Consider the following 23,657-nt stretch of genomic DNA (forward strand, 5'->3'; position numbering starts at 1 on the left):
TCTTTCTTTATCTCAGCCAATCAGATCCGCTCTTAGCGGGGCTGCATCATCCGGCTGAACTATAAGAAGCGTGAGGGAACTCCAGGAAGGCACCATCCGGTCCAGATCTTCCTGCCGTACAGGTGAGTACAACTCCGGTCATCCCATCTTTCTCGTGGACTGCACCTTTACTTTAAAACTTCTGATTGTTTCTTAACTTGAGACTGAAATTCGAACTTTGTTTCGCTCTGGCTTTTAATGAATCAAATCATTTCAAACAGGAGCTTTAACTTGAACACATTTTAAAGTAAACTACTGAAAAACCAGCTATCATTTCTTTATATTGATTGACATTTTTCAAGGAAAGTCCCTGACAGCAGTTTTTCAACTGTGATTTTATTTCACAGTTTTGTTTTAAAATCAGGGAAAACTCTAATGTGGACAGTGAGGCAGAAGGGGTCCATACATACACTGATATACACTCCCACTTGAAATAAATTTAGGCCGACAAAGGATATAAAAGTCACATTTGATTAAAAAAAAATCATGCGGGTGTAGCAGTTTGAATATCATGATAATAATTCTGTTAATTGTGACTTTTTGACATGTTTGTCTTCAATAAGCCTGATTTAAAGTTTGCAACTTAACGCGTGGGGGTTTGGACAAACATGACGAGTGACTAAACAATATTTATTTTACTACCTCTTGACAAATAGCCAGGCCTGGATTCCAAGAACAACTTTTTTTTTCTTTTTTTTATCAGTGAGTCATCTGATGAGGCAACAGTAGGCCTCCCTACAATCTTTCTGCTCTGAAAAAAACAAAGTAATGCAACATCCTCGTGGCTCAATCAAGTCTTTTGAAACATTAAAAATGCTCAGGGAATATTAGATGCACTGCTCCGTGGTCGCAAGATGAACTCAACGGAAGGATGAAGAGAGGAACCCACAATGTATTAACATCAGAGTAACTCCAGTTTGTTTTGCTTTTATAGGTCTACTCCACTCAGCAGCCATGAAACTCTCCCTCATCGTCGCCGTCGCCGTGCTCGCCCTGGCACACGGTACAGTTCCACCTTCTCGTCCAGGTTTCTTTTTAAACGCTTAGAAGTTGAAAAACACTCTCACTTTATTGACTTGTTTTGGAAAACCCCCCACAGGAAGCTTCGCACAGGATGCTACTGATCTCCAGAAGATCGGTCAGTACTTCGAGGAGTTGAAGAACAAGATGACCCAGGACGTGACTGAGTTCCTTCGCAGCCAGGACCTGACCAACCAGGCTCAGTGAGTATACAGCGACGCCTGACCGACACCTCGACCAACACACACACACACACACACACACACACACACACACACACACACACACACACACACACACACACACACACACACACACACACACACACACTCGATCGTGACGGTGACTCATGGTGATTAGAATCCGCTTGACCTCACTGGACCTTGAACATTGTTAAATGCCAGTTAGAAGTTGAGTAACTCGTGCTTTACTCGAGTGTCTCTTCTTTAAATGTTCTGCTTTTTAAGCTGAGAGCACTTAATATTTCACTTTCACACACTGGACTACAACAAGCTCAATGTCAACAAGCTGATGCACCAGTAACAATGATCCAGTGCATTTTACTCAAGTCCTCTACTTACACACTATACTGAGGAAAAATACTGTAATTTTCAATCACCGCATTTTTGTGATAACTTTAGCCACTTCTTCTTCTGTATACAGTACTTAGTATACAGTATAAACATACATGCAAATATATGCATTATTTGCTTTTACTTGTACTTTTGATACTACAGTTATTGCATTTGATATCAGACTTTTACTCAAATACATTCCATACGATTGATGTAGTAATACTCAACACAATATCTTTACTTTTATGACTCAAGGCAGGAGCGAGCACAGTTACATTACTTTGGTACAAAGTCTTCTAAAAAATGCAGATCATTCATATTGTACTCTGTACATAATTATATTTTTTTTCATTATGAGTAACTAATTAGATGAAGTGGTGTTCATTCAGACTTAAATATGAATGTAATTATGGACAGTAGCTGTAATTAGTTACTTCCACCCCTGACCACCTCACAGGGGCCATGTTTTTGCATTTTGATTTCTGTTACTTGTTATACTCAAAGGCCATTTTGTTCTTAATACCCAATAACATTTTGAATGTTGGACTTTAAACGTGGGGTATTGATACTTTTAATCTCTATTGACTGACTATATGTTCCAGTGCTGTCAAATGCCTGTCAGATATCATCAGGTAGAGACCCTAAGGCTTTATAACAAGAAAAAAAAAGAAAAAAAAATTGCAGTATTTACCACTGACTTGATGTTTTCTTGTGATAGTCACTTTTTTATGTAAGAAGTACATCTTTAGTAAATGAGCAAAGGAATGACTGAAAAGTATTTCACAGAGCCCCTTGTGCCCACTTTGACTATTCTGTTAGAAATCAAAACGTGGCCATTACTGAAAAAGCCCAGGACACATTACACTAACAGAGACTGCACTTTAATATAAACGGGTGTATTTCTGGCCTTCCTAAATGTTCTTTCATTATGTTCTACCCCAAAGGAACATCCAGACCCAACTGGAACCCCTGGCCACTCAGGTGCAGGAGCAGCTGAAGACTGCCGCCGCCAGCGTCGAGGAGCAGATCAAGCCCATGGCCGCCAGCGTGCAGGCTCAGATCCAGCCCATGGTCACCGAGTTCCAGAAGCAGATGGAGACCATGTTCCAGCAGCTGACCGAGCAGGCCAAGGCCATTGCCAACTAAACCAATTGTCCTTTAAAAATGCAAAAAGATGCAAATGTGCCTCTGTACCAACATCTCCTCAGTCGTGGACCGAGTTAACACAGAGCTACTTGCATTTCAAGGCTGGCCTGAAAGTGCAGGCAGATAACACCTGCCTAAAATGTGTTTTTAGTGATTGTTAACAGTGACATTAACACCTCTGTCCTAAAGCACAATAAATCTGGAAACACAACTTCACTGTGTCAATTTCATTTTGTATGAGTGCGAGTGTATGTATTTGGCCCTTCAAACACTGGAGCATTTTGATTTGGCGAGCAGAAACTGACACCAGCAGTGAAAAGTAATTACGTACTTTGAGGTACTTGTGAACTTGCAGACTGAGTTTAATAATATGAAATATAATCAATCAATACATTTCGATGTAATATCATAGGAATGTCATTTTATTGACCCCTGAGGGGAAATTCACAAGCTATATACACAGTAGTTAAACCATCTTCATCATTAATATGATGAAGATAAATAATAATGATCATACTGAAACATGCCATTCTGCTTGAGAAATTTAACTTATAGTAATTTAAAAGTATATTTTTATGCTGATATTGTTGTTCTTAAACTGGCAATAGATGGAGTAAATTTTGCGAAATGTAATGGCTATGACAAAAACCTTTGAGGAAAAAGAGGGCCGACTGGAAGCATTTCCATATTCTTTCATGTCTCCATTATATACTAAATTAATGAATGAGCTTACAGCTCAGCCCATGTTGTTGATAGTCGCTACTATTACAGAACTACTGCAGAAACAACCTGGCTATCTTTAGTTGGAGTATGAATTTTCCAATTCTTATGCTGTATACAGCACCTTTAAGTAAAATGTTTAATGCATGACTTTAATGTGCAACAGTATTTTCTCACTGTGATGTTGCGACTGTGATCTGAGTACTTCTTCCACCTCTGATGAACACATTTGGGGACTCCTACTTCTATCGGGTTGTTGTGCGTGATAGGAACAGGCTCATTCTGACCTATTATGATATGTAAAACTGCCAATAACAGACACATCGAATTTTTTTTTAAAGTTTTATTCAAGCAAGCAAAGGTCAGGGGGGATATTTCACAATAACAGGCCGCTACAGCCCAAACATTCAAACATTTAAACAGGATAAAATGGCAGAAAGGAATGCTTTCAATCAGATTTTGTCAAAGAAACTCTCCTCTAAAACCCCTCAGAAATTGGAACATTTTCTATTTTAACTTTTTCTCTTTTTTTGATGCATTTTTTATTGTTTTAACTCAACAAACCAGGCCTGCTGCTTCTGCTCATTTACAGGCCTGACTGGAGACTTGTTACCATTGTTTGTTTTTTTTTTAATATATTATTTGACTTCTTTTTACTCTGTTTTATGTATTTTCAACTTTTTTGCTGTTAGATTCTTTTGTCCGTCGGTGAAGCTAGTCTCTCAAGGATCCCCACTCCTGTGAATACGAAACAAACATACCGTCAATGATATGGATTTTTTTACGCCACACAATTGTAAACCTAAGACCCGTTTGTATATGTAATGATATCACCATGTAACAAGGCTTGAAAATTATTAGAATGCATAAGTTGACAGGTGAGTTTAATAAGTAGAAAGTTTATCACGAGGAGCCCTAATCTCCTGACAACACTGTGCTCTCCTTGTTAAAGCAGCTCTGGGAAACGAGTTGTACCTTGGATTCAGACACTTGGGACACCAGATGAATTTGTCACAGTCTTCTGGGCGGCCTCCTTAGCCTGGTGGGCCTGAAGCACAGCCACTGCCTCATCCACCTAGAAAGAAAAGAGCTCAGTGTCATCAAAATCACAACATCATGGTGACATTACGTCAAAATGCCTGCAAGATCCACCCTTCCTGTGTCTTAAAGCAAGTACTGTCTGCACTTCCCTGTCCTGGTAAACTCTTGTCAATATTAATGACTTTCAGTACTGACCTTCGAGCGGAGAGACTCTGGTGACTCAAGCATGTGGAGCAGCTCGGAGTTGTCGATCTCCAGAAGCATGCCGGTGATCTTTCCTGCCAGGCTTGGGTGCATGTTCTGGATCAGCGGGAAAAGACGCTCACCTAGAGGAGGACACCGAGGATTTAAGATAGGAGGTGATTTACATTCGCCAAGGGCCAGTTACTGGGATAACACCCGTGTTGTTTACAATACACAGGACACCAGGTATGGTTTTCCTTGCTGGGGCAAAACTTGTTTGGTGAGAGGCCGGGAGTCGACGTTGTCAAGCAAACATGGAAGAGCTGTTATTGACACTTACCCAGCATCTGCTTCTGTTCCTGTGGTGGAGCAGCAGCCAACATGGAGGCGGTCAGAGGCTCCTGTCCCTGAACATGAACAGCAGGCTGAAGGGAAGGACACGAGGAATTAAAAGTCAGACAGGACCTTTTTAAACGCACACTCAACATGAACTTTTTCTCACACGCAGGTCAGAGTGGGTCAGTTGGTGTAACAAAGAAACGTGCATTCCTACCTGCTGCATGTTGACTTGTGGCTGAGTCATGTGCTGCTGGGTGTTGCGGACGCCTGCAGCATACTTGTACTGAGGGACTCCACGCACGGGGGCGGCTGCTGCAGCAGCTGCAGTGGCTGGTCGGGGCCCCATGGTCTGAGCTGCAGCAAGAGCGATAAACATTAAAACAAAGACACAAGCAGCAGCCATGCGGGTAAAATGTTGGTTGCAGTCAGACAGACTGTTGACCGAGTATAGGGGACTGACCGACACGCTGGGTGGACATCATGCGCGGCACCTGGGAGTTTGGTCGCATGCCACCAAAGGTCTGAGGGCGTGGCGCTGAGGGACGCATGGCACCCGGCATGTTCTGGAAGTCTGAACATGCAAAAACAGGGGCTTCATTTACACAAGTGCAAACAGATGAAACACCAGATTATGCTGAAAATCAAACATATTCCTAACTTTAATAACATAACAGCTCAAAGTCGAGTCGTGATACTCACGTTGCGGCCGGACACCTTGGGTGGCCCAGCGTGGGCTCGGGCGGAGCTGAGCCATCTGCCCAGCAGCTGGGTAGTAAGCGGCACGGTTCTGGGCCTGAGGTATGGCTGCCATGAAGTAGCCAGAGGGTGGGGCTGGCTGGTAGGGATTGATGACTGGGTTTGGCACTGCGCGCACACTGGCCATGCGCTGCATGTACTGGTTTGTCAGGTGGGCTTGACGCTCCTCTTTGCGCTGGGCCAGGGCTACGTACAAAGGCTTGGTGGCAACGATGCGTCCGTTCATTTCCGTCACCGCTTTGGTGGCCTCTTCTGGGGACGAGAAGCAGACAAAGCCGAAGCCCTTGCTTCGCCCTCCTTCCATCATGACCTGAGAGTGAGGAAGTCAAATATAACCGATGAATGAATCTGGATACAGCTTGAGAACATTAGAGATGATGGGTATACATGTGAGGTCTTACCTTTGCACTGGTTATTGTGCCAAAGGGTGAGAACTCCTTTCGAAGACGTTCATCATCAATTCCATCATCAAGGTTCTTCACGTACAAGTTGACACCCTGAAAATTAGACAAAAGTAGTGTTAACTTTTGTGTTAGCTTTTCAGAACACAAAAGCGTTTTAGGTAGGAATAATTCAATGCAAATGGTCTGAAAAATGTCACTTGATTGTTATTCTAATGTTACTGTCTGTAGTACATATTTATCCCCAGAATCCATGAAAAAGAAATGTGGGGCCCATGAACTACAGAGTCACTGTGGCAGCCATTTTGGCCAGTGCAACCTACTAAGGAGAGAGCACTGAATTTGACAAAGCTGCAGTCTTTCTATATGCAAGACCAGACAATATGACAGAAGGTAATTAGAAACTATGACATTGGCATTCGAATTACAAAATGAGACAGACCTGGTAGCGAGTCATGCGATCTTGTTTCATTTGCTCGAATTTGCGCTTGAGCTCAGTCTGTCGCTCCACCTTCTTCTGGGCGCGGCCAACGTAGATGAGCTTGCCGTTCAACTCCTTCCCGTTCATCTCATCCACTGCCTGAAACAAACAACATAACCAAGTCAGCTCAGGGACAGGAAATGGTGGACGTTCTCAGGTGGTCAGCAGAAAATTGTGGCTACTGCTCTCACCCTCTGGGCGTCCTCGTGCCTCTCGAAGCTGACAAACCCAAAACCTCGAGACTTTCCGTTGTCATCGGTCATGACGCGGATGCTCATGGCGTTTCCTGGGCAACAGAGAGACCTTTAATGAGTATGTTTCACCAGCTAATGTTTTACTGCAAGGGATCAAACCGCTGTCTACTTGAAATATGGACACCCTGACTGACCGTATTTGTTGAACACTTCTCTCAGCTTTTCATCATCCATGTCTTCACCAAAGTTTTTAACATAGACATTAGTGAACTCCTTGGCTCGGGCACCCAGCTCAGCCTCGCGTTCTTTGCGAGATTTGAAGCGGCCCACAAATCTGCATCGAAATGGACATAAAACTGAATTTTAATACACATTAACTATGCTAAATGCAGGAATTATGGTTAACATGTGGTGATCACAACTGTTAGGTCAACTATGTGTGTTGAGTAAAGTTTATGAGCTACTTATGCATCATCACAGAATTCTATTCAGTCATCTTTGCAAAGAAACATCAACGGAAAGTGCTGAAAGGGCTTAAGCATCACTGTGCAACCTTCAAACTTCAATATCAATTGAACAAAGTTTCCACGTCACACATGAGTTGGCACCAAAACAGTTTCAAACTGCTTAAAGCATTCACTTACACTTTTCGGTCATTGAGCAGCATGCCATTCATTTTCTCAATGGCTCGTTCCGCGGCCTCCTGAGTCTCAAAATGCACAAAGCCGTAGCCTTTAGAGCCATTCTCGTCACAAACCACCTTGGAGAGAGAAGATACGTGCTGCTTTTAAGCCTCACACACACACACATGCAGTAACAGGATGTTAAACTTCTGTTTGTTAAACTTGGGTCTGTTGGATCACACCTGAAATATCACTCTCCTCTATTAACCAGACTTTAGATTGTGATGTTCCTTAGATTGGAAGGCAAGCGACGTTTCAAATTACATATCAAATCATGATGTATCATATCTGCCGGGTTATTGATCTGTTAGTGCGAACAGTTCTAGGACAAGTACAAGAGCACACACGCATGCAAATGATGCCTGCACTCACAATGCTGTACCACAACAATGACAGTGGACCATCTCCCTGTCCAGGGTGGATACAAGCGGGCCACTAATCTCTTACCTTGCATGACAGGATGTTGCCAAAGGCAGAGAAGGTGTCGTACAGAGCTTTGTTGTCGATGGACTTATCAAGATTCTTGATGAAGATGTTTCCCACACCGCTTTTTCTCAGTGACGGGTCACGCTGCGACCACATGATGCGCACGGGCCGCCCCTTGATCACGTCAAAGTTCATGGTGTCGAGTGCACGCTCAGCTGAAGGAAGGAACGTAATACAAACATCAGTTAGGTTATATAGTTGGGGTTGTTAGTCTTGAGGGGGTTTTTTTGTGTCAGAAAACTGGATCTTCAAGTTTCTCTACAGGGGAACCCCATTCAGTAAGAAATGAATGAATTATGAATACACAAGACTAACGCTAGTGTTATCTATATAGGAGGAATAATCCATTGGACTAAAAATGTCCCATTATTCATTAATTAATGTTTTTGTCTGTAGTACATATTTATCCCCAGAATCCACAGTGAAGAAATGTGGGGCCCATGAACTACAGAGTCACTGTTGCAGCCATTTTGGCCAGTGCAACCTACTACAGAGAGAGCACTGAATTTGACAAAGCTGCAGTCTTTCTATATACTTGGCAAGATATTATGGCTGAAGGTATTAAGTTGAGTGTGGTAGCATGGTAGTAATAATATGGTAAAGTATGGTTCATGCTTTGATTGTGGTTAAAAAGTTACATCCGTCAGTGTTGACGATACTGTTGAAGGTGTCGGCTTCCTTTGAGTCTGTTGCTCCAGGGCAGCTTGGCAGTATGCGTTGCTGCATTCATTCACTTCCCCTTGTCTAAACTTTCAAACCGGGCCCATCTTGGTCACATGTACACCAGCAAAATGCATTAGCGCTCTGTGATAGCTTGCAAACTCAGACCAGTAGAATTTTTTGAAACTTTAAACAACTGAGGCAGTTAGTTATACAGATAAATTGGAGATGACATTAACTTATCTGTATCATTTACGGCTGCGTTAAAAAAAATTATTTTCATTACAGATTCATTTGATTATAACACATTCAATGACTGTTTGATAGAGAAGATGTCAAAAATGTTCATTACAATTTGCCTGCACCCAAGTTGAAATATCAATATTGCTTGTTTTGTTTTTTAAAACAGCAGAAACCCTAAATATTCATCTTACTATCATGAAACAATGGGACAAACTGCAAATATTCACATTTTTAGGCAATCTTCCCTTAAATTTTTGCCACATCATCTTGTCATTTTCTATTAAGCAATTATTACTCCATGGTGGTAAGAAATGCATTTTTCCTATCAAGAAAAACTTCTGTATCAATGTGGTGGAATATTCTTATTTGTCAGGCGTTACATTTCTTGAATAAACAAAAACAAATCTGCCAATTCGGTCTGGTTTGAGAAAGCTTACAATATCTCATTTTTATATAGCTGATGTCACCGGTACATGAAATTACACAGAGGATGATGGAGGATTTTATCTGAACAGCCCCACCCATAATACTTGGCATATTAAGACACTGAAAAAGTCTGAACAGGATATATCTCAGTAGAAAACACCGAAACACACCCAAGTGAAGCAACCGCAGATTTAGATCAGTGTTCTTATCAAGAAAGGACAGAAAAGACTTTGTAGAGGGGAGACGTTTGGCTGTCAGGCATGCAGGACTACCATACTCTAACACTTTTAGGGAGTTGGCATAATATTTCTGTCTCTTCTTTTCTTCTCTTCTCTTCATGAATGTTAATATCAACACAAAAACTACCAAGCAGGGCGGATATAATGAAAAGTACAGTGTCAGCACTTCAGGCTGAACAGTCAGGGTGTTGTCCTGACAGAGCCGAGATAACACAGGCAGTGAGCTGTCAGCTGGCAGCGAGCTAACCAGCTAACTAGCTAGCAGCCCACTGCTACATGACTGGGGTGGGCAGGGCAGCGCAGGCAGACATGGTGCTTTTCTGCTACGCCACTGCTGGGAGGGTTCAAGTGAGGGGACCCACCGACAACATGTCGGCCGCAGTCACGTGTAGAGAGGAAAAGGCGAGCATTTCACTTGTCACCGACTGTCACTTAAAACAAACGTGATTTTTAGACACACACACTGATAAAGTACCCACCGTCCGCTGGCTGTTGGAAGTTGACATAGGCGTATCCGAGGGAACGCCGGGTGATCATGTCCCTGCAGACCCGGATCGACAGGATGGCTCCGGCTGGGCTGAATTTCTCGTACAGCATGGCCTCTGTCACATCTTGATGCAGATCCCCGACGTACAGGGAGGCCATGGGGTAACTCGGAGCGCTGGGGTTCATGTTCGTAGCCCGTGTACGCTCGAAACCTGCTCGGACGAAGCTTAATTTTCCCCCAAAAAATGTTTTTTAAAAAAAGTTTCCCACCAAGAATTCTCGGTTCCCTAACGGTCCCTCGCGTCACGTCAGCTCGGGGCAGAATTTCTACTGGTACACGTTAGCAAACCGTTGCCTTATGAGTTTGAGGTGCTTTTGAGTTTAAAAAAAATTAAAAGGTGAGTGTATTAAAATGGCAGACTGTCGACTTGTAACGGGATTAAAACTGTCACTCAGAGCTGACACACAACGATGCAAGCAAATAGAACGTGACTTGGCCTCGCTTCTGTAGCAGTAACACGTCAACTGACACTTTAGTCGTTCCGATTTTTTTTCTTCTAGGCAGCTCCTACTTATACGTTACCGTCCTGTCCTCGGATGTCTACTCCAGCTTCACCGACTTGTTACAAAAAAAAAATAAAAAATGAAAATAAAAATTAAAAAGAATATGATTTTTTGGTTGTTTTATGTTTTGAAATTTTTTTTGTATTTTTTTTTTTTATAGAATGTGTGCCGAGCGAGCTCAGGAGCACACACGCACTCACACACCACTAACAGCCGGGGTTGAGGGGGAGGAACCAACGAGGAAGTTGCTTCATATATACCAGCGGGCGCGTCATCGAAACGAACCAATCGCCTTGCAGTACAGTTGGAAAAAAAAGTCAACAAAGGGGTGTTGACCGCAGCTGTACGCATGATGATGAAATCATGTAAAAAACGCACTGTTAAAGGCTGAAACGGAGGCCAGGGCAGTATCTGGAATATCTTCCCCCGTCATCCGTTTGATCAAGATGGTGGTATCACATTTCTGCTTATGTGTGACTCCTCTGTTGACAAAAAATCCTATTAGTTTATAAACTTCCCTTAGGCAAGCACTGACATCATAACTTTTCACCCCATAGACACTTCACATGTTACAATAGAGACATCCTGTATAAAACTAGGACTCTATTTTACCACACGTGGGAGTAAAGTCATTCTGACATTGCCATTCCAGAAAGTGTCCTTAAACTCTGGTGTTGCTGATTTAACTCCAAATTTTGAGTATGAACGTATGAGAAATGTTTATATTGGTGGGACTAAGATGGCCAAAGAGTCCTCATAACTCAGTGATATACAGTGGGAGTAAGCTTGGGAAACTTGGAATAAATACTGTATTAACACCAAGGAAGTGTAATGTAAAAGCTCAAAGGTAACCATTTTGTACAGCCCCAATGAAGGCCTTAGTGGCCAAAAAGCGTGAGCATGTTTTTACAAATGCTGTGATACAGCAGCCATGATAAATTGAAGTTGTTGTTGTTGTTTTTTTTTGTTTTTTTAACTTTTAACTCTCTTGAGTGCCTCAGACTTTGTTGAGGATTTTGAAAGAACAAGATCCCTGCATTGATGAGCACCAGAGGGAGACTATTTTTCCACAACCGAGCAGCATTCCAGGCGACCTCAGTGTCTTCTAAGATATTACACAGAATCTACCCAGTGAAATTCAAAATGAACATTGATTACAACTGTGATTTCTGAGGACTGGGGGGAAAAAAAAGAGTATTTCTCATTTGATGTCACCAACTTTCAGAGAAAGAAATTTAAGACAGATGTTTAAATACTTATGTTCGATGGGAAATGCCATGCTGTATATTATACAACTATTTATCATTAATAGTCAATTATTAATATATTACATATTGGGGGTTTTTTTTGGGGGGGGGGCATATTCATAAGAAAAAGTGGACAGAATCCCAGCCAACGTTCCTGCACTTTATGAATGAACTTAAACAATACAGCACCTCCATATCAGATGATAAAAACAAAAAAGCTGTCTTTTTGTTCGTTTTGTGCTGTTAATGCATTTTTGTAATGTAAATTAAGAACAATGAAGTCTTGGTATTCAATAAATAAATAAAAGGCTGACATTGACTCACTGTATTGACCACAGCAGTCTTTTGTTTTGGGATGCTGTATGGGGATGAGTACTTTGTAGAATACTGTGATAGTCAGGGGCTGCTCATGCCTTAGGTGTGTCATTTTACAGCAACACCACTCTTGACATTCCAAATTTGAGAAGCCTTCATGGTCCTTCAGCAAATGTGTTACGCATGATTGCCTTATCAGCTGCTATCTGAATAAGAATGAGAGCACATTATTCACTCCACAAGAGGGCTTTTTGTCTTCAAAGGCCACTGATTACAGTAAAAAAAAAATAAAAATTGCTCACAAACACCAATAAGATGGGCCCTAATGATATATAGCATAATGTGAAAGGCTTACTTTGGCTTGTATAAGGTTAACAACTGTGTGCTGTGGCGGTGAAAAGGAATAGTCTGACATTTATTCAAAAATCAAATCATTGCATCACGTCATCTCATGTCCCTTTTTTTTAAGTCAGTCAGTTTGGTCTTGGACTATTCATTTTGGATGCTGCATAAGCAAATAAACATTTTCTGTAAGATTCATGGTGAATCCACATGCATCACACGTGGCCCTTTGCAGTCATTACCATCAGCAGAGGGCAGTGTTGCCACTGAGGAGGATGCTTCCATCTGAACCACAAGTCTGCCGCCACTCTCCAGGTTCCATGCATTTTACACTATGTTTAATTCACCATAACCAACAGAGGTGATGAAAATAAAGCACGCATGAACAGAGTGATCACAAAAGACCAGACACATATTAAAAGTATACTGTACTTTTCATTTTTTCGGTATCTTTGCGGATTACATGCTGCATCAGAGCCAAACCAGCACTTTTCAAATTAATTTTATCAGCAGTCTATATTCTGACAATCAAAAAAGTTGTTTATCAGATTTGATAATTTAGTTTCCCTGTAGTATACATACACATAAATATAGACTGAGTTATCTATAATAAGATCAGAAAGTCCAATGTTGTGCCACTTCAATGTGACAACTCTCATTTCTAGGCTTTAACATGGACACTTCTCCAATCACACTTAGGATGTCAAAGTGGCAGACTGAGCTGATGAACCAACATGGATACTCAAGAATTAATATATTGTCAACATATAATTTCACACGTGGAGAGAGAAAACACACACTGAGGACAGCACAGTTGATTTCAATGTTTTAATTCCACTTACATGAAACCACATAACCAAATGACGTACTCCGAGTGTAACTTCTGAATCCTGCATCCCCTCTTTTTGAAACCAATACACTGTAATTAGAAGAAACCAGCACTACTTTGTAACTACTAAATGGTTGTAACGTAGCTTTCTACCAAGTTAATTTAACAAGTGTATATTTAGCATTGTCCTAGCTTGTTGTTTCACAATGTTCTTTCAAGGAAGGTATAAGTTACTGTAAACCACCCTGGTTGATGATAAACCCTTAGCAAAACTTGCCAGTTTTAAAGACACAGCTAACCCTCACACCAGACTACTGAGAACCACATGCATTCCATGAGTCAAAAAGGAATAAAATACAAAAAAAAGAAAATACAAAAACACCTGAATAGAAAAGAGTAGAAAGCCATGTAAAAGCACATGGCAAAAGTATCCTCTCTACTGCCTAAAGATAAAATATCAAAAAGTTACAGTATCAAGCCATTTTGTCAAGTTGTTCACTTTATCGTAGGCTGTCCATACCTTGTTGTGTTTTATGAGAAACTGCAGGAAATTATAGCCTACACATTTCACTGCGAGTGAAATGATGTCAGTAAAATGGAATGTAATCCTCCCGACCAAAGTCTAACCACCGTTTTCACAAAGTAGACAGTCGTACAGAAAACCTCTCCTATGCCCGAAAGCACACAGAACCCACTGAGACATGGCACATGGTATCAACGCTAAAAACACAACCTGCTGCAAAAGACACTGAGCAATATGGTTACAGATCTCTACCAGATTAATTTCTGCCATCCATACGCTCACGGATATTGCCTGATGAGATGAATGGCTGTGACCATTTTTAAGGTTTACATGCTTCAAAGTGTCTGAAAGTCTGCAAATGTTGAGTTCAAGTAAAAACACAAACATTTTCAAAATTACATTAAGAGGTTTTTTTGTTTGTTGTTTTTGTTTGCTACAGTGATCAAGGTTAAAGAGCATGGGGCTGATTTAGATGTAAAGGAGGGATTTCAACGGGGCTAAACTACAGACAAAAAAAGGTTCAACACAATGAGTGTAATGTTAAACAAAAAGTTCTATTCCATTATCTTCTCTGTGGAGGTGCTCTTACAGTTAACACGCGCGCACACACACACACACACACACACACACACACACTTCAATGTATCTGCACACACAAACTGTACTTTACACATTGTGAGTGGGGTGTACACATACATATCTGTGCACGTATGTGCAAACACATCCAGACAAACAACTTAGGCTGGTGAGAGGTAAAAATTTTGTGTTTTTGTTTTTTTTCCTGGTGTGCGGTGCTACTCGGCTGTCTGCTGTTCCGAATCCTCTCCATCAGCCTGGCTTGAATCTGAAGTCCACAGCTGCAATAAAGCAAGGAATACTGGGATTAGTACACACCAACAAGATCAGGAAAACCCCTCAACATCTAAAATATTTAGTCGAGTCTGACAAGTGGTGCGGAACTCAACGAAAGCAGAACAGAGAGAATGGAGAACAGAGAGTGGGAATAGAAGACACGGCCGACGTGCTGGGAGATGAAGATGAGACACTCACTGTCAGATTGTCACGGAGCAGCTGCATGATCAAGGTGCTGTCTTTGTACGAGTCACACTTGATAGTATCCAGTTCGGCAATGGCGTCATCAAAGGCCTGGAGGAGAGACATTAGAGTTAGGTGTTAATGTGGATTAGAAACAGCAGAAACAACCACAGCAATGTACTGCCTAAACTGGCATCATCAAAGTGTCAATGACTGCAATTCAAAAGGACAACGCTACACATTACCAAACTTGGTAATAGAGAGGTTAAATAAATAGTTTAGGGAAATATGCTAAAAAATGTCTTGCTGAGAACTGGGCAAAAAGAACACGGACAGCTAGACTGACCAAGTTCACTCTACATCCTCCTTTTTTGTATATTTCTCAACATGACAAGTCAAAGTGCCAGTTGTGAAATCAGCCAGTTCATTCAATCATTCAAGTTCTTGAACTGATAGGTACAGGTAATGAGGCAGGAGCAGTTTCCGTCATAAAATACACACCAGACCTAGATCAACCCTCATCATGTAATACACTTCAGCAGATTCAACTTTGAGAAGACAAATCAAATTGAATCTGAATAATACACTAATCTGAGAAGAAAACGGTTCTTACTTTCTTGGCCAGCTCACAGGCTTCTTTAGGATTGTTGGCAATCTCATAGTGGAAGACAGAGTAGTTAAGAGCGAGGCCTAGGCGGATGGGATGTGTAGACGGCATCTCCTCCTTGCAGAGTTCATAGGCCTTCTCGTAGGCTTTTTGTGAGCTTTCAACTTCTACACACAAGAAAACAGACCAATCGGGAAGCAGAAATTTAAGGTATGTCCACATTACTGCTCTGAATGTAAGTACATTCCACTGTGCACCACCTGTGTGTGTATGATGTTGCATGTTACTACTTCTTTCAGGAAATCACAAACAGCATTGGCAAAATTAACACAGTTTAAATCCTTTTAGAGTGAGACACAACACTCCCTTGTAGAGCTGCAGTTAACCTTCCAGAGTCTGGAAGTGTAGCTGCAGGCTCCCGGAATACTGGCTGTGTCCTTTGAAGTGTTTCTATTGATTGATTATGGCTCTCCAATTAAAGTATCCAAGCAAACCACCTGGATTTGCCATGGAGATAAAATGAGTGCACTATTGACAATGGCAGTGATTCCCAAACTGTGGCCCGCCTACCACCAGTGGTAGTCATGCTGCCACCTGGTGGTACACAAAAGTTGTACACACACACACACACATATATGTTATCTACTTAAACTTACCAGCTTTACACTTGTCCTCAGAGGCCACCTCAGCCTTATAACGGTAGTAGTCTCCCATCATCTTCATGTAGAAGACTTGGCTCTCCTTCTTTTTGGCTTTGGGGATCAGATGCTTTTCGAGCAGTTCCTGCAAGGCAAAGTGTGCAAACATTAACAAAACTAACATGGTATAAATAAAACAAATTTAAGAGAGGAGGACAACAACATATGAACCACAAAACTTTCAAAGTAGAACATGTTTGTTTAGAAAATTGACAGAGACCCTGTGTAGACTGCAGGATCCTCATTTACAAACATTGCATATGCACATGGGAAGGTGTAAGGCACTTCGTGAGTTACCTTTGGGATTTATAAAAAACAAACTTGACAAGAGAATGCATGGTCCTCCATTATAAAGCTGACCCATTCATAGGCACATCAACTAGAGAAATGAGAAATGCTACACACAATTTAAATTGATACCTCTTTGGAAAATACATCTAACATGTCATATAAGGGAGTTATTTTACAAAATTGAATAAAAGCCTCCTAAAAATGAACAAACACCTGTTTAATTGCCATATACACACACAAAAAACATGACTTATGATAATACAAATGAAGATATGTGTTTTTACAAAAACGTAATATAACAATGGTTCAGAACAAGACAAATTCAGTTTAAACTGATGCAGATATGGGTCTTCTTTCAACTCTAACTCACTGACCAGTAGAGGTTTGGTTAAGATGCTGGGGCTTGGCGCACTAAGCTTGTGTGCTTTACTCCTTTTTCAAAAAGGGAACCCAAGACATCCAGTACATCTGTGTCCCTCTCAGGAGGGATTCTCCTCTAATTCCTGCCAGTTTGTCATCTACTTCTTTTTTTATTTCTGTGCCAGAGGCATTCACTGCGTCCATCACATGTTGCTTCTAAATGAGGTTGAAATCGATGGAGGACATGTGCACTGTTATGAATCTGAATATTTGTGTGTACGCACTTTCAGTGATTCATCCATACACCAACTTCTGACAAGAATTAATTTAGAAATGAGGGCACAGGTCTCTGCCAAGTGTGTCTGGGGGCATGTGGGTGAGGAACAGGTTGTGCAGGGCAGGATGCGTGTCCAGTGTGCATGTACACACTATATAAGCAGAAGAATGAAGTGGCAGCAATAAACAAAAACACCAGTGATGTAAATGTCAATTTCAAAAGTGGACATACTAACAAAAGGCTCCACCAACATTAATGGCACTTACGTTGCCCCGATCAGTAACAAGATTCCAAACTGAAGCACTTATTGATTTTGTGGCCCCTGCTGGCCAGTTAACAGGAGTGAGGAGTCAAGTAGATAGTAAAAACTGAATCAACAAGAGGTCCTTGAGCAGACAGTCATAAATCTGCACAGAAAATATTAGGCTGATGAGGAGTAGGCAACATTAGCTGCGGACAGATGGACAGAGACAGACTCGCACACACAAACGCATGATCCCCTCGCTCCAGATTTTTGCCCGGCGGAGAATAAAAAAGATAAAAATAAAAATGCAGAAACTCACTCTGAAGTCGTCCTTTTAAGGATGTATCCAAATACTATTATCTGTACGATATTCAAACATCTGTTGAGGCAAGGATCCTTCATTTGAATAAAGCATCACTTATCTACAGGGTGGAAAGATTTCAAACATGAAGCTTTAGCCTGTCTCTTCGACATGTGAATTCTCATGCACGCCATGACATAACACGATCACATCCAATATACAATATGTGTACTTATTTTTGTTCAGAAGTACTTATTTTCCTGCTTACTGGAGTAATCAATGGCACAGATATTCAGATATTCTCCAAGATGAACTGTGACTAAAACAAAGCATTATTAAACTAGACATGCTGTCTGTTTTGCACATGAAACAATGCCTGGAAAATCAGGTCCTGACACTGTCTGGAGTTCATATGAGACATCAATACTATGTTGTATTTGGACACCTATAGGCAAGCAGAAAAGAGTATGAAGCAGCTACACTCTGTGCAACCTCAACACTCCCACAAGAAAGTCAATAACGTTGCAGAGAGAAAAAAAAAAAGAGAAACAAGAAGACAAGAGAGAAGAGAAGACAGAAACAAAAGCGAAGCAATCCAGTGCGTGTTCGTAAAGGTTGACTATGTAATGTTGGCAAACTCTCAAATGCTATTCTAAAGAAAGATAGCTGATATTTGAATCTCATTCTCGTGTTGTCAAATAAATACATATATTGGTTGGGCGATACTTGAAAAAGACATTTAGACGTGTTTCTGTGAGTCAGTTTTTGGACTCCCATAGAAGTTAAAATATTCAGAACCCTTCAGCGCAAGTCGCAGCAGTACACTGCTCGGCATTTGGCCCGACAACTTTGACACAGCGTTTCGCACCAAATGTTGCATGCGGACATTTCTCTGCACTGGTCAACTCTGCTCCTCCTTTACTTTTTTCAAATCAAACACAGAGCTGATCTTTAAAATAACCTCATGAATGTATAATGTAAAATGTTCGTTTGCTCCTGGATTAGCAGGACAGAGCTTTTCCTGCAACAGTGAAGTCAAAAGACTTCAATGTACAGAGGGGATTCTCTGCTGCCTGCAGCTTGTACTGTACACGTGTCTTCTCAGCTCTGAGGAATAAATACGTAAAAACACAATCAAAAACAGCAGAGACACTGTTTGATAGATTACAAATGTGTTTTCTTGCCAGATTCGCTGAACATGTGCTGAGAAAGGATCACAACACACCAGGCTAGGTGGAAGGTGGGTAGCACCTCACCACTACCAGTGCAGGAAGCACCAGCTACCAGTGCACTACAGGACATCCACCATCAGGCAGTGAAAAGGTGAAAGGAATAGCGTACATGTTCTGCACCAGCGGATCAGAGCGTGTGTGTTTCTTGTTTTAATATACAGTATTGCCATTTTAAACACGTCTGCCAAATTGGCCATCAAGAAAACCCTCTGGTATCGACATATTGTGTTGATATCGACTGATAAAAAGGTTTTTGGTTTTAAAAGAGCATAATTAAAAACTGGGTTTGATTTATGATTATTAAATTCTGAGCAAAGTTTATTTTTTTCAGTATACTGTTGTCACTTTAGGGAATAAAAGTTTACGGCTGAATATTCTGCCTCCATTTAAAAACATTGTGTTTTTTGCTCCCCAATATTCGTATCTGCATCACACACAAAAAAATTACACATCAGCTGGTCTCTACAGCTGATACATGTGTTTCAGTGCATTTCTACACATGACAGAAATGCACTGAAACAGTACATTTCAAGGGGGGTATAACAAGCTAAAATTATCCCAAGCATCTTTTTCAGCATTATGTTCTGTGAAAAAAAAAAGAAATTACAAGTTCTCATATCATACAACAGTGCCAGTGTCTATGTCTTTGACAGACCAAATTCACCAGTATAAATTGAGCTGGGTCTAAAAGTGTTATTACTGCATACCATACTTCTTTTTCTCTCCCTGTCTCTCCTTTCTCAGTATTGGCCATCTTATTTGTGACTTTATACTAGGATGACATCATGCACATGGCCTGGAAGAAGTACTGCAATTATAAAAACAACATGTTTGGAAAAACTCAAAAGGGAAAGAGAAATAACTGACCATGTTTGCAGTTTGAGTACTTTTGTAATGGCAGGTCATGGGGAAAGATGGTCCATGGGCCACAGAGGAACATTGCTGCAGTATCGCAATAGGCCACTGGGTCAAACTAGCCGCAACATATCCAGCCCTCATAATACCTCCATGTCCTGGCCAGGCCACAAGTACCGCAGGCAGGGAATAAATTGTACCATTGCTATATATACACACACACTGTACAGCTGTCCCTGTAATCATAGTTATCAATGGTGATTTCCACATAACATCATTTGACATTTTAATATCTATGTGGAGTTCTTCCTTTGAAAACTTATTTCTCACCTTCTGCCCCTGCCTCCACTAGAGTATTCAGTTTTACTACTTTGAGTTCTCACCCAAAAGAGCCATCTCACCACTAGAATTTTAACTTTGTTGTATACCTCATCATCTTCCCATTCATCAATCAACATTTACTCTCTTCTTTTCCTGGCTTCTACCTACCTACCCACCTTCCTATCCACCCACACATTCACCCCATTCACCCCTCCCCACTCTAACCGCTTCTTACCAGTACACATTGGCAGACTTCGTTCAGCTCACTCTCAATCTTTGCCTTGTAATTCTTAGTCAACTCCTTGAGCTTCTCATTGTCAGCCTTCTGCTCCATGCTGGACAACACCCTCCAGGAGGACCTCTTAGCCCCCACCACGTTCTTGTAGGCAACAGAGAGCAGGTTGCGGTCCTCGTTGTCGAGTTCCTCATCACATTCTTCTGTACACTGCTTCATAAGGCTGGCCATGTCTTCATAGCGCTCAGCCTGCTCCGCCATTTTTGCTTTCTCGATCAGGTCCTCCTTGCTTGCCATGGCTCCTGTGTGGGCTGTGTGGACAGAGGAGAGGGTTCATAGAGGGCCAAACAAAAGAAGACAGGAGAGGGATTAAGAAGACAGAAGAGAGAGCATTGGGGAGGACAGAAACAAGGAGAGAGGAGCAACCTGATTGGGAAGTGGGGTGCTAATAACGTAACTTGAATGACTGAGAACTACAGACTGTGTAAACATGTTAGCCGTCCTGCCTAACCTGATTTCAAAAAGACACATGGTTTCTGGTATGCATGTAAACTTACATTTGAACACACACAAACTGACTACCAGAATAAAGTTTAAAAAAAAAAAAAAAGAAAGAAAGAAAAGAAAAGAAAAAGAAAGCGAGCAGTGCCATATATTTGGAGAATTATACATGAACCTAAAGTCAACTAAAACGTTTGGTACATTGGTTGTTCGGTGTTTCAATCTTTTTAAATGCTTGTGAATTTTTCTTTCAATAATTACTGGACTTCAACCAACTTGGCTCATCTGCACTCACAGACTGGCACAGACTTGATTGATGCAGGTTACTAAATTCACATGGCATCTTATTCATGAGTAACACAAGAGAAAGTGCTTATATGCATACAAAGGTTTGACTTTGGAAATAGTCTAGACCCAGGCTGATTCATTTTGAGATAGCACTGGAAAAAAAAGAACAATGAAACCCTTCCAAGATAGTGTGGTAGGAGGGCCACAATATTATTTTCACACCAAACACCAAGTTTCATTATCCATACTATTATTTAGGTTGTTTAGATTGACAAATGCCACCACTGGTCAAGCCTATTATCTGGGCCAATAGTCAGCATTTTTACAATTATTTGTGTGTTTTTGTTTTTTTTCAGTCTGACTGTGTATGTAGTGGGGTTTTTTTTTTTTGTCTGACTGCGGATGTATTTTTTTTTCTTATATTGTTATAAGATATATATACACATTATATATAATGCAGTACTTTGGCTCTGATGGAGCATCATTTCTCTGTTGGTGGTCACCACATCACTATCTGAAAAGTAACAGCTGATCAGGACTGATTAGTTTAAATTTGCATGCTAAAGTAAGCAAATAATACCTCAAAATTGTACATAGTACAGTAAATTGTAGTCGTTACATTCAATCACTTCATATTCTCAACTTTGAGACCATTTTTCCTGCATATCGATACTGGTTACAATTACCGGTCACTGGTCTCCTGGATTACTAATGATTGGTATCGGCCCTGAGAAAAACCTGATCAGTTGACTATAAAATGTTGTGAACCACTGAAAAAGAGACACCAAAATTTCCAGATGACCAAGTTGACCTTTTCAAGACAGTGTGGGAGGGCTGCATGCAACCTGATTAATTTCATTATTAATTAATCTGAAGATTTTTTCATGTATAACAATATCACAGAATGGGCACATAAGTTGAATCTATTCAGTTATCTATGACATGTGACAAAGAAAAGCAGAACATCGCTACATGACAGAAGCTAAACACCCTAGTGAACACCCCCTGATGAACGACATGAATTGCGTATAAAAATAGTTGGACATTAATTTACTGCCATTGGATTACTTGATTAATCGCCGTATCATTCCAGTTACATGCAGTTGCATGCATCCATCTAGATAGATAGATAGACCCTGAGTGTGATCAATACATGTAAATTATGATCACACCCATTTCACCAGATTTTTTAAGAACACAAAAAAAGAAAAGAAAAAACAGGCTACTCCCTAGCTAGCAGATTTTGCCATGTCTTTGCCTCACCTCGGGAAAGCTGAAGAACTGCTGCAGTACATAAACAACAAACTAATTCGAAAATGATTGCTTACCAGCTGCCCTGTACAAACGCAGAAGTACCAAAGTTTGAGACTACTTTTCCAAAAATCCCACGATCAGTGAGTCAGTTTTGCCAGCACGCAGACACCTGCACCCTTCTGAGGAATGTCGGACACCCAGTTTCGCGTCACAGGCACACACCTGCCCACCGAGCTCCCACTTTACACGGCGAGAGGGCAAAAAAACGTCGAAAAATAGCCTTCCTGTTAGGTTTGGCTTTAATAACTTCTATGTTTGTAGATGTAAAAGAAAAAAAATCGCGCAGCAGGTGGATAAATATGAGACTTGTGGCCGAGCGAGTTAACCTGGAATCACAGGAGCCTAGCTTAGTTCAGTCCGGTCCAGTTAACGCCCTTTTTTCGCTTCCCGGAAAACAAACCTGTACGCTCGATTTTACGAGCACTGAGCGTTATTTTTACGCCGTTTTGCTTGCGAAATCTAATTTGAAACACCCGAAAGCTGCCTGCCAAACGCGGCGGGTAAAACAATTAGATGGCTTTGAGTGCAGGAGAGGTTCCCATTCAGTTAACGCCGAACAATGACCGAGCAGCGGCGCATCACTGGTTTCCTCTCGCAGCAGAGGAAGCGACGATTCATGCGGGATTAAAATGGTCCACGAACCACATTTAAAATCCCCCCCACCTAAAGTCCCACTGATTAGAAGTAGGTAAATAAATGTGTACTGACCTGTGAGTGTCGTTTCACGACGTTGTTCCTGCTTCCCGGCTGCACAGCTGATGATCTCTCCCGCTCGTCCACGGGGTTTCCCTCCAATCAAAGACACAGCAGCAGGGTCGCAAAGGGACGACTGACGTCACACGCGGGTTGCTGGGGCGACCGAATATCTTCCCGGGGCACAGTTATTCAATAAACTCACCGAATGGAGACTTTTAATGATTTATCAAGACGTCACGCTGCATGCATCGCAATCAGCCCAAACCTAAATGGTCGTCTAAATTAAGACAATATGTAAAAAGAAAACAGAATCACTTATTTGTGTCGACAGGGCTCATGGGAGATGTAGTCGAAGAGTTTTAGCATCGGTATGACGCGAAGGAGTTGAAAGTATACGGGTGACTATAGGAGAAGAAAGTGATGCCAGTTCAAATGGAGGCAAAGAATTGCATTCTGTACCAAGT

The 23,657-nt window shown here is 41.3% G+C and overlaps 3 protein-coding genes and 2 non-coding genes across 6 annotated transcripts; 1 reads left to right on the forward strand and 4 right to left on the reverse strand.

The window, feature by feature from the left end:
* The first annotated feature begins 30 nt into the window (after positions 1 to 30).
* On the forward strand, positions 31 to 2,948 carry LOC119015113 (type-4 ice-structuring protein LS-12-like). The gene is made up of 4 exons (XM_037090791.1): positions 31 to 122; positions 974 to 1,042; positions 1,139 to 1,262; positions 2,579 to 2,948. Exons 2-4 carry the CDS (start codon positions 994 to 996, stop codon positions 2,778 to 2,780), a joined length of 375 nt encoding a protein of 124 aa, XP_036946686.1. The 5' UTR covers positions 31 to 122; positions 974 to 993; the 3' UTR covers positions 2,781 to 2,948.
* Positions 2,949 to 3,828: 880 nt separating this feature from the next.
* On the reverse strand, positions 3,829 to 10,914 carry LOC119015100 (polyadenylate-binding protein 1A-like). The gene is made up of 14 exons (XM_037090755.1): positions 10,112 to 10,914; positions 8,026 to 8,219; positions 7,540 to 7,655; positions 7,090 to 7,229; positions 6,893 to 6,987; positions 6,663 to 6,800; positions 6,221 to 6,316; positions 5,763 to 6,129; positions 5,524 to 5,634; positions 5,278 to 5,417; positions 5,065 to 5,149; positions 4,737 to 4,867; positions 4,476 to 4,575; positions 3,829 to 4,238 (listed from the first exon to the last, which is right to left on the reverse strand). Exons 1-13 carry the CDS (start codon positions 10,302 to 10,304, stop codon positions 4,483 to 4,485), a joined length of 1,899 nt encoding a protein of 632 aa, XP_036946650.1. The 5' UTR covers positions 10,305 to 10,914; the 3' UTR covers positions 3,829 to 4,238; positions 4,476 to 4,482.
* LOC119017470 lies at positions 6,440 to 6,576 on the reverse strand. Its single transcript, XR_005074434.1, has one exon. It is a non-coding gene; the product is annotated as a small nucleolar RNA SNORA5 (small nucleolar RNA).
* LOC119017471 lies at positions 8,449 to 8,585 on the reverse strand. The gene has a single exon (XR_005074435.1). It is a non-coding gene; the product is annotated as a small nucleolar RNA SNORA5 (small nucleolar RNA).
* A 2,486-nt stretch (positions 10,915 to 13,400) lies between the features above and the next one.
* LOC119015104 (14-3-3 protein beta/alpha-A-like) lies at positions 13,401 to 23,363 on the reverse strand. 2 transcript variants are annotated; one of them, XM_037090768.1, is made up of 6 exons: positions 23,206 to 23,363; positions 20,395 to 20,705; positions 16,237 to 16,363; positions 15,587 to 15,747; positions 14,989 to 15,084; positions 13,401 to 14,795 (listed from the first exon to the last, which is right to left on the reverse strand). In XM_037090768.1, the coding sequence occupies exons 2-6, from the start codon at positions 20,689 to 20,691 to the stop codon at positions 14,733 to 14,735; spliced, it is 744 nt and encodes a 247-aa protein (XP_036946663.1). In that variant the 5' UTR covers positions 20,692 to 20,705; positions 23,206 to 23,363; the 3' UTR covers positions 13,401 to 14,732. The 2 variants fall into 2 exon arrangements, with proteins under 2 accessions (XP_036946663.1, XP_036946673.1); XM_037090778.1 differs by lacking the exon at positions 23,206 to 23,363 and adding an exon at positions 22,512 to 23,131.
* Between the last annotated feature and the right edge of the window lie 294 nt (positions 23,364 to 23,657).

Source organism: Acanthopagrus latus, chromosome 3, assembly GCF_904848185.1.
Source record: "Acanthopagrus latus isolate v.2019 chromosome 3, fAcaLat1.1, whole genome shotgun sequence".
NCBI classification, from domain to species: Eukaryota; Metazoa; Chordata; class Actinopteri; order Spariformes; family Sparidae; genus Acanthopagrus; species Acanthopagrus latus.

Excerpts from the sequence above, each read along its gene's own strand:
- LOC119015113 (XM_037090791.1), top strand. The coding sequence starts at position 994 with ATGAAACTCTCCCTCATCGTCGCCGTCGCCGTGCTCGCCCTGGCACAC. Across the intron at positions 1,043-1,138 it reads CGTGCTCGCCCTGGCACACG|GAAGCTTCGCACAGGATGCT; the intron begins GTACAGTTCCAC and ends AACCCCCCACAG. Across the intron at positions 1,263-2,578 it reads GACCTGACCAACCAGGCTCA|GAACATCCAGACCCAACTGG; the intron begins GTGAGTATACAG and ends TCTACCCCAAAG.
- LOC119015100 (XM_037090755.1), bottom strand. The coding sequence starts at position 10,304 with ATGAACCCCAGCGCTCCGAGTTACCCCATGGCCTCCCTGTACGTCGGG. Across the intron at positions 6,801-6,892 it reads GGCACGAGGACGCCCAGAGG|GCAGTGGATGAGATGAACGG; the intron begins GTGAGAGCAGTA and ends TGTTTGTTTCAG. Across the intron at positions 6,130-6,220 it reads GCACAATAACCAGTGCAAAG|GTCATGATGGAAGGAGGGCG; the intron begins GTAAGACCTCAC and ends CCTCACTCTCAG.
- LOC119015104 (XM_037090768.1), bottom strand. The coding sequence starts at position 20,691 with ATGGCAAGCAAGGAGGACCTGATCGAGAAAGCAAAAATGGCGGAGCAG. Across the intron at positions 15,748-16,236 it reads TGAGGACAAGTGTAAAGCTG|AAGTTGAAAGCTCACAAAAA; the intron begins GTAAGTTTAAGT and ends TCTTGTGTGTAG. Across the intron at positions 15,085-15,586 it reads CCTGTGAGCTGGCCAAGAAA|GCCTTTGATGACGCCATTGC; the intron begins GTAAGAACCGTT and ends TCTCTCCTCCAG.